This window comes from Salvelinus namaycush, chromosome 37 (assembly GCF_016432855.1).
Source record: "Salvelinus namaycush isolate Seneca chromosome 37, SaNama_1.0, whole genome shotgun sequence".
Taxonomy (NCBI): Eukaryota; Metazoa; Chordata; class Actinopteri; order Salmoniformes; family Salmonidae; genus Salvelinus; species Salvelinus namaycush.
Window position 1 is genome coordinate 24010130 of NC_052343.1, and position 10367 is coordinate 24020496.

Here is a 10367-nt window from a genome sequence, read left to right on the forward strand (position 1 = left end):
GGAAGAGCTAACGTCAGTCAGAGACAAAATACGGGAAGTCCAAAAATAAAGAAAAATTAAGAAACAGGTAGTGTGAGCAGGATGGTAATATTTGCTTTATATGTCAATGCACTTTGTCTCTGTAGGAGGGTGGATATCAGACTATAGCAAGAAATATAAAAGCAAGAAAGTAATTGGATTTTAGACATTGAATTTTTTTGACATTTCCTTTTTCCTGCAGGTCCAGCACTAAGAGGAAGGGATGGGGATCGAAAAATTACCATGGCATTTTCTTACTCACTGCTTTTGGCTTGGAGGTAAGACAGTCACTTAACAGCACTATCAACAGGGCAGGTCATACAGTCCATAGTTTTGTCACACCTGTTCAATCGTGTCATCAGGTGCCACAAAGAGGGACTTAGGAAAATTGCAATTGGCTCAGAACAGTTTAGCACGGCTGGCCCTTGGATGTACACAGAGCGCTAACATTAATAATATGCATGTCAATCTCGCCTGGCTCAAAGTGGAGGAGAGATTGACTTCATCACTACTTGTATTTTTGAGAGGTTGTTGAATGCACCGAGCTGTCTGTTTGAACTACTGGCACACAGCTTGGACACCCATGCATACCTCACAAGACATGTCACCAGAGGTCTCTTCACAGTCCCCAAGTCCAGAACAGACTATGGGAAGCGCACAGTACTATCTAGAGCTATGACTATATGGAACTCTATTCCACATCAAGTAACTCATGCAAGCAGTAAAATTATATTTTAAAAAAATTACAAATACACAGCGTAATCTGTGAACCAATACAAAACATAGACACAGACGCATGCACACAAACACACGATAACATACGCACTATACACATGGATTTTGTGTTGTAGATATGTGGTAGTAGAGTAGGGGCCTTAGCGCACCCACTTAAAAAAAAACATATATATATTTCACAACATATTATGTATAAACTGCCTTTATTTTGCTGGACCCCTGGAAGAGCAGCTGCTGCCTTGTCAAAACAAATATGTACTGTCTGTAGTAAATCATTTGAATTTGATAGAATTTGTTCAAACTTACCAGTGTGGTCAGTTGAATGTCTAACTGCTCTTACTAAATTTTTTCCTACTGTTATTTGAGTGATGGGAGTTGATGCCTCATCGTGGACTGCTGAGGTGCCCAAGTCCGTCTCCGGCCTACAGGGCTCATGCATCGTGATTCCCTGCTCATTCAACTACCCAGAACCAGAGAAGAAGTCCTCCAAAATAACTGCCATCTGGTTCAAAGACACACATGAGGTTATATACCACCCAGACAGCACCAACATCATCAAAGACTACAGGGGTCGTACAGAGCTGGTGGGAGATCTCCGGCAGAAGAACTGCTCTCTCAGAATCGACCCCCTCCATCACAGTGACAAAGGACCCTTTCATTTCAGGATTGAAATGGAAGACCATAACAAGTATTCATACAAAGAGGACACGGTCTCCATTGCAGTGAGCAGTAAGTTCCCAGGGGAAGAATTGACAAGGAGAAATTCAAATGTTGTATTATAGTATCCCATTATTTACTCTAATGATAGCTATAGCTTCTTGTTGATTTAAATTATATTACTGAAAGGACAGACCCAAGAACTGGTGGAGGCGCACCTCAAAAGAACTGCAATAACTGTTCTCTTCTCTTTGCTGATGTCAGGCTCTCCAGACCCCCTCTCTCTGTCAGTGAGGGAGGAGGTGAAGGTGGGGGAAGTGGTTTCTGCCTTCTGCTCTGTGTCTCACTCCTGCCCATCTGATTCCCCTCTCCTCACCTGGAGCCACTCCGGAAGACACAGTGTCCAATCACAGCAGCTGACCAATGCCCAGTGGCAAGTGACGTCATCCCTGACCTTTAGCCCCAGCAGCACTGATCACAACCAGTCTCTGGTCTGCACAGCAGAACACAGGGGAGGGAAGACAGTGAAAAGGTCCAAAACTCTCAATGTCAAATGTAAGTGGACCACACCTGTGTGTTAATAATACTGGAAGATTTACACATTCACTTGTGAAAACAGAGGCTGTGTTTTAAATACCTATACTAACACACTGTATACTACATACTTAATGAGTATATACTACATACTATAAACTATTAGTTAATTTTAGTATAATGTAAACGAACAGTATCCTTTCAGTTGAGCATACTAGCACTTTGATTATGTTGCTATCCAACCTCTGTTAAGTCATGTTTTAAGTATCCCTATATTTCTGTTATTTCTGGAGTGTGGCTGCGCGGGAAGTTCCAATTGTTGATGGACCTAGCCTTGAGTGGAATGGCTACCTTGTAGTGTGTTCATGCGGTATAGTAAACTTTGTTAAACTGGAACCTTGTCATTTCGAGTTAACATTGGTAGCAGAGGATGGCTAATAACTACAATGTGCCCCCTCGCATCGACGAGAAGAGGTCGTACGAAATTGGGAAAAATGAACTTGGAATCTGGACACGGGTTACTAATCTGGAGTGAAAAAGCAAGCACTTGCGGTGGTATTATCGCTCGAGGGAAGAGCGAGAGATACAGCACTGGAGATATCCGTTGAGGATTTGAACAACGATGATGATGGTAAGGGAACTTTGATCACAGCACTGGATTCTGTATTTCTTAAAGAAGAGAAAGACCGTGCCTACGAGGCATATTCAAACTTTGACAGTGTTACGAGAGATATTTCGGTTGCAATGACGGACTACATCATTGATTTCGAACAGAGGTACAATGGGATGCTCAAGTACGACATGGTTCTCCCGGATGCAGTGTTAGCTTTCAAGTTGCTAGATACTACCCTTACTATTAAGCAAAGCTTCCCTCAAGAAGGCAGAGGCTGTACTAGACATAAAAAATTACAAGGCAGTGATGTTTAAACAACCAGTGACTCTTGAACTTACTACCTCAGGCCACTATTGTGTAAACATTTTAGACAAAGACATCACAGTCCATGTAAAAATTAGATTCTGATGAAAACAAAGCACTTTTCAGCACTACATGCAGCGAGAAAAGCATTCACTGAAGCAGAGTGCTCAGAGAGAATTCGCAGGGCTCTGCGTGAACAGCTACGACCCACCGATGAGAAGTACAAAACTGGAAACAAAGTGTACTACAAACGAGTTGACTGTCAAGAGTGGAAAGGACCGGGAGTAGTCATTGGCCAAGATGGCGTGGTGATATTTGTGAGGCACGGAGGCACCACTGTCAGGGTGCATCACTAAAGTTTGCGGAAAGTAAATGATCAACAAGATAGAGGGGCAGTTGCTGAGAATCAGTCTCCTAATGAAAATGACAAAAACGACACAGTAAAAGACACAAACCTACCAGATGTCGCATCCATGATATGGACACTGAAACTGACACAGGAAATGGAGCAGAGACCTTCAACCATGCCACAGATAATACTGTTGAGCGTTCAAATGAGGAAAACATTCAACAACAGCCACATGTGTTAAGACAACATGGTTGTTCCAATCTGAAAACTGGACAAACTGTTAAATACGTGGACAGAGAAAGTGGTATTCCACATACAGCAACCGTCATTGGACGAGCAGGAAAAGCCAAAGGAAAACACCAGAACTGGTACAACTTGCAGTACTCTGAACCAGCTACACTTTCTGGTACAACAGGGTCAGTTGACCTGTCACTTGTAGATAATCTCAGAATTGAACCAATGGAAAATCGAGAAAAACAGAATGACATTCAAAATGATGATGTACTTGAAACAAAGGACGTGTCATTTGACTCAGCTAAGCTAGATGAGCTCAGTAATTGGAGGAGAAATTGAGTGTTTGAGGAAGTCAAAGACATTGGCCAGAAATGTGTCTAAACAAGGTGGGTGTGTACCCTTAAAGGATCCTTAACTGGAATAGTGCCTAAAGCACATCTAGTGGCTAGAGGTTTTGAGGAGCTGGCTGCTAAAGAACTCCCAAAAGACTCACCGACATGCGCCTCAGAGTCACTCAGATTGCTGATGTCAGTGATCTGCCAGAAAAAATGGAAACTTAATTCCATAGACATCAAATCTGCGTTTTTGCAGGGAACAGAGCTGTCAAGGGACATTCAGATCCGACCTCCGCCTGAAACTAAGAGCGAAGGAACACTGTGGAAACTAAAAAAGTGTGTGTATGGACTGGCAGATGCATCACTCTACTCGTACAACAAAGTCAAGGCAACAATGCTGAGTACAGGTGGAAAAATGTCACAAGTGGATCCTGCAGTCTTCTATTGACTTGATCAAGACTGCAATGTGACTGGAGTACTTGCCTGTCATGTTGATGACTCTATCTGGGGTGGCTCACAGACCTTTGCTACAACTGTGATTCCACACCTCAAAGCTGTTTTCCAGGTCGGCCGTGAGGAGCATGATCATTTTTGTTATGTTGGCATAGAGTTTATTACAGTTGATGGAACAATACTGATGCAACAGGAGAGCTATATCAAGAATCTTCAACCCATCCACATGGATTCTTCAAGAGCCATACAAAGGAATTCCCCTCTCTGTGGAATTGAAGCTGATCAATTGAGGTCAAAGATAGGTCAAATTCTATGGGTTGCTAGGCAGAGTAGACCTGATGTAATGTTTGATGGTTGCAACTTGGCATCTAACACAAAACACGCCACTGTACAAACCATTCATGAGGCAAACAAAGTTGTTCGTAAACTGAAATCACAACAAGTGACTTTAAAGTTTCAGCATGTTGGAAAAGATGACTTTTTGAAACGAGTTGTCTTCAGTGATGCTTCGCTAGGGAACCTTACAGATGGAGGCACACAAGGTGGACATCTAATCGTGTTAATGGGTGAAGGAGGAAGATTCTCACCTATCTGTTGGCAGTCAAAAAGGATCAGAAGGGTCGTCCGAAGCACACTTGTTGGAGAAACACTTGCTCTTGCGGATGGAGTTAACAATGCTATCTTTCTTGCAACTCTGTTCTCAGAGCTTACCACTGGTGAGACAAAACGGCACATTCTACCTGTAGTTTGTGTCACTGACAGCTACTCATTAGCTGATGCTGTGAAGTCAACCAAGTCTGTCACAGAGAAAAGACTTCATCTTTAAATTAGCAGCATCAGGGAACTTATTCAAGCACAGAGAATCCAGCGGACGACCACAAAGGAACAGCTTGCTGACTGTCTTGACTAAAAAGGAGTATCCAGTCTTGTGCTCCGACAGGGTCTCAGTAATGGAAAGTGGCAGCTTGAGTAATACAAATAAAAACTGTCGCACAACCCATTTGTAATGGGGAACTTGAATAATACTTGGACATTTAATTATGTTGTTGATGTTTTATTTGTCTTTAAAGAAAAGAGAGAGATTGTTAAGTTCATGTTTTAAGTATCCCTATGTTTCTGATATTACAGGCTATCACCCTGTCAAGAGTGTGCCTGCTTGGGAAGTTTAGTTGTTGATGAACCTAGCCTTGAGTGGAATGGCTACCTTGTAGTGTGTTCATACAGTATAGTAAACTTTGTTAAACTGGAAACTTGTTGTGTCATTTTGAGTTAACACCTCTTGCTAGCTTGTTAGCATTACAAATCACTAGCTAGGCATTTTGTGTTCGTAAATTCAATCTGGAGTGCCAGAGTGCGCTCTGGGCGTTGTTAAATTCAGAGCATTGTCAGATTGTCCATTCGTAAATTCTGAGCGTTTTCCATCTCGGTGTGTACAGAGCGCACGTTGGCCCAGGAGTAGGGTTGAGCCGAGCGTTCTGACCATAACAATGGCAGTCAAGCATACAAGCTAACTGGCTAGCTACTTCCAGACACAAATGAGAGAACATCTCACTATGACCATTTTAGTCGCCATAGCAGAGCTGGTTAGGCTGTTTTCATGTTATCCAGAGCGTTGTTGACTGTAACTGTTGCTGGCTAAAATGTAATTATGCTTTTTTGCCGACATTTACTGACACCGGCCATATGAAACAGGTGTTAAGCGTTCCTAAATTCATCAGTTATTCTGCACTCTGGCACACTCAGACAAGAGTGCTCTGAAATCGGAGAAGATAGCAAGAGTGAATTTCTGTCTGTTGAGAACGCACAACAACTATATCACTTAGCTAAGAATGATGCAAATAATCAAGTCTATAAACATTGGATAGTTAGTTAGATAGAATGTAGTTAATATACTGGCAAGTTCCATGTATTAGTAGCAAACTCACGAGGTAACGTAAACTCACGTAAACTCGTACATCGCCTTGGTCCGTACAATTGCCCTTATTTTAGCGCCCCAAAAACGTAATACTTCCAGATCAACTGTAATGTCAATACCATTGTAAAGCACAATTTCTCCCCTTTCCAACAAAATCAATTACATGACCTAAACACTGCCCGTTTCGGCATAATTCAAGCAGGCAATGAGCCCCGTCGGGTCGTTTTAAAAATGGCTGGTGGGGAAGCGAAACTAATGCGTGATAGTGAGAAGGACAGATGTCGTGTGGGAAAATAGATTTTTTCACTCGATCTGTCCAACTTACCACCCTATCGCCTCTAAAATGTAAATAAAACACTATAAAGAGTTATATAATGTGTCATTACATACCTATTTGAAGGTTTGTGTCAAATTTTAATCAGGTTTTTAGGGCGGTGCTAAAGTGATCTTAGAAGTAAACAGCGGCTTTGAGAATGATGATCTCATGCAATGATGACGAAAAAAATGACTAGGTATCCCCCCTTACCCCCGTCACTGTCCATTTCTTGTTTTTAAACGATGAGAGGAGTGCTACACTTGGTGGAGAGAGATTGTAAGACAGAAATAGTTGCTTTATGTGTGCTGTACGTTACGACATGACACGTCAAGATGTAACGGAGGGTCAGTTTTTTTCAACTTTTCTCCAATACTATAGAGCCATTACCATGTTGATCAACGCTTGAATAGAAACCTAGTTCACACCCCCGATTTTGAAGTCAACACAGTCGCTACAGTCCCATTAGTTTTCTTTGTAGCCTCGTTTGAATGTCGCGGTTACGCACATTTGTATGGAATGGGGTGAGTTTACGTTAGCTAGCTAACATACCGGTAGTACTTACTGCTGTAATGATATGCTATGTGGTTCGTAAGAATAGCGAAGCCCACACATTGTCAGCCAACATAACGTGTAGCGTAACTTATTTGAGTCATTACTTTATTACATTGCTCAACAATTTCTTAAGATTTGTCATAATTAGTTAAAGCAATGAATTTGTATCCGTTCTCGTTGGACTTTGGCTGCATATTTTCTGGATTTTCTAAAAATCTGAAAACGTTGTGAAGCCACGCCCATTTTCTGAAGAATTGCATTATGGCCCCTAAAAGTATGAAAATAGTGTCCACTGGGTGTACTTAATATTTTGGCGAATGTATTATGACATCCGGGAACTTTTGGAATACTAACTAAATCGAAACTATGACCAATAAGCATACTACATACTCAATTTACATATAGTACTCAATTTACTACATACTCAATTTACAATAGTATGGTTAGTGTGGTTAGTATGAGTATTTGAACAGAGATATATAGCAAAATCTACCAATGTGTACCTTAGCAGCGCTTCCATTCCTACTTGTTTTTCTACTAGACTTAAACTTCTTTTAAAAGGAAACATGAACTTTTTCCACAGTCTGGATTTGGAAAACTTCCCTCTTGAAATCTAAATAGATTGAAAGCATGTGGTTGATCCACTGAATCTGTCCTAAGATGTTTATTACATAGTAATATCATTCTTACTAATGATGTTAATCATAGATGCCCCAGTGGATGTGAAGGTTGAGGAAGTGTCCAGTGTGAAGGAAGGAGACTCTGTAGAGCTGAGATGCTCCAGTGACAGTAACCCTGCAGCCCACAGCTACAGATGGCAGAACAGCAGAGGACCTCTGCCCACCACGGGACCTACCATCACACTGGAGAATGTGACCAGACTCACTGAAGCCCTCTACTGCACTGCCATCAACTCAGAGGGACAAGGCCACTCCAGCTCACTGAAGCTCAATGTAGAGTGTAAGTAGATGCCACAATTCTGTCAATAAGGAGCATGTCCTTTCTGTGTATATAATATTGAGACAAATCTCTCCAGGATGTAGCACTACATGTTCAGTTAAAACCAAACTGTGTATCATTCTCATCCCAGACCCCCCTGAGATCAAAGTGGGCTCCGCCTGCACTTCAGACATCTCCATGGTAACCTGTCTGTGCATTGTGGATTCGGAGCCCCCCGCCACCGTGGAGTGGTCTCTTCCAGATGGACCCCTGCCCAACCGGCCCAGTACCAGAGTGGAGAGGCATGGGTCAGTTACCATGGTGACCCTACAGAGGGCACTAGGCTTCTCCGAGACCTTCCACTGCCATGCCAGAAACACACAGGGCAATGCCACCTTGTCCTTCACTGTGTCCACAAATGGTAAAGGAAACAGTGGGGCAAGTGTATCATAAATGAACTATTACATACAGCATTAACATAATAAAGGATATTATTGGTACATTAATGAAACAAATGTATTGTTTTTGGACAGATAAGAAGTTGATGCTGTACGTTTCAATTGGTATTGCAGCATTAGTGGTGGTAGTAATACTAATTCCCATGTCAGCTTGCCTATTGAACAAGAAGGGGTAAGTTACTATTTTATTTCTTTTTGGAAGGAGTTATATAGATTTGTGTTTGTTTTTAGCTGTTTTGTTCTGTTTGTATAAATTGGCATAAGTTTTCTCATAAGTGGGAGGAGTCATAGGGACTCGCCAGTAACCTGCAAGCAGGAAGTGGATACAGCCAAGTGTGCTTCTTCAGATCCCTCAACATCAAGGTATTTTTCTACAGGCTGTTCTGTCTGTGATTATAATGTATACATCCTTCTGAGTTGTTAAAGCCCATTAGCCTACATTTACTCTTGTTGTGTCTTATCAAATGACGGGAATGCATCTGAGAGTGGCCCTAACTCTATCCACAGGAAAGAGCAGAAAGACGCCAGCAATGAAATCCACACAAACTACTACACCAACGATCACCTATATGGCAACATGGTGGTATGTACTGTGGTTCTACTGCATACATTTACAGCTGCTGTAGAGCTGTAAATATCAAAGGATATAAAAAACAGTAGAGGTGTTGATGATACCTCTGATCTGGTTTCCTGTAGACTGAAAAGGATGGTGACCCATACGAGTGTGAGGGTGGAGATGATTCAGTCTATGGTAACGTGTGAACACAACAGGAAGCATGTGGAAGTCAGCTGACTCAGAGGCCATGGTACTAAGTCTGTCAAAGGTTCCAGTAAAATATTATAATTTTAACCCAATGTAGCAGAGATGGTGACTGCTTACATTTGTTAGCTTTATGTAGCTTTATGGTTCTAATGGCGAAAGAAAATGGTGCAGTCTTATTTGGGTTCTGCCTTTAGTTGTATGGCTTTTAGGAAGCGTTTGTTTTTATCTATGGCTTGGGTGATTTAGAATAAACCTGATATGAATGGCTATACAGTTATAATAGTTGAGAAGTGTATATGCAGTATATTATAGTTTTTTGTTGCACCTTTCAACTGTAATCCACTTATGTGTAACTGACACTCAGGTCAGCACAGTGCTTCTGTTGTCCCTTTGAATATACAGACAGATACAGTAAAGTGTCATTTGTCAAAACAGGCCATATTGAGATATACTGTATATACTTGAGATGGAGAATACAACGATTGTAAAGTAAAGTACCTTGAAAATCATCTCCAGATCAGATTGAATATGAACATGTGTAAATGTTCAACAACAACAGTGATTAAATAAAAAATATGTTTCTCATTGCATTTTAAATATGTTTAAAATGCTTGTAATGTTTGTTCCTGAATCTCCCAATCTGCTCCTGAGTTATTTTTTAATCTTTTTCTACCACAGTTTCAAATCAAATCAAAATGTATTTGTCACGTGCGCTGAATACAACAGGTATTCAATTACAGTGAATTGCTTACTTACAGGCTCTAACCAATAGTGCAAAAAAAGTGTTAGGTGAACAATAGGTAAGTAAAGAAATAAAACAACAGTAAAAAGACAGGCTATGTACAGTAGCGAGGCTATAAAAGTAGCGAGGCTACATACAGACACCGGTTAGTCAGGCTGATTGAGGTAGTATGTACATGTAGATATGGTTAAAGTTTCTATGCATATATGATGAACAGAGAGTAGCAGTAGCGTAAAAGAGGGGTTGGCGGTTGGCGGGTGGCGGGACACAATGAAGATGTTCTTACTGGGAAACTCTGCTTCACAGTGATCTGCTGTGTGGGGAAAAAACAAACATCTATTGTCATAAATACATTTCATGTACACAAAGAATGTAAATGTGAAGCAGAAGTAAATATTAGTCACCAATGAAATGCTGTCTCCACTTGTCTACCTCTTCTCAGGTCGCTGTG

The 10367-nt window shown here is 41.3% G+C and overlaps 1 protein-coding gene across 1 annotated transcript; it reads left to right on the forward strand.

The window, feature by feature from the left end:
- Positions 1-220: 220 nt before the first annotated feature.
- Positions 221-9771, forward strand: LOC120031699 (B-cell receptor CD22-like). Its single transcript, XM_038977498.1, has 9 exons — positions 221-296; positions 1120-1482; positions 1675-1965; positions 7723-7974; positions 8105-8374; positions 8487-8583; positions 8688-8774; positions 8919-8994; positions 9108-9771. Exons 1-9 carry the CDS (start codon positions 242-244, stop codon positions 9171-9173), a joined length of 1557 nt encoding a protein of 518 aa, XP_038833426.1. The 5' UTR covers positions 221-241; the 3' UTR covers positions 9174-9771.
- Positions 9772-10367: the final 596 nt, after the last annotated feature.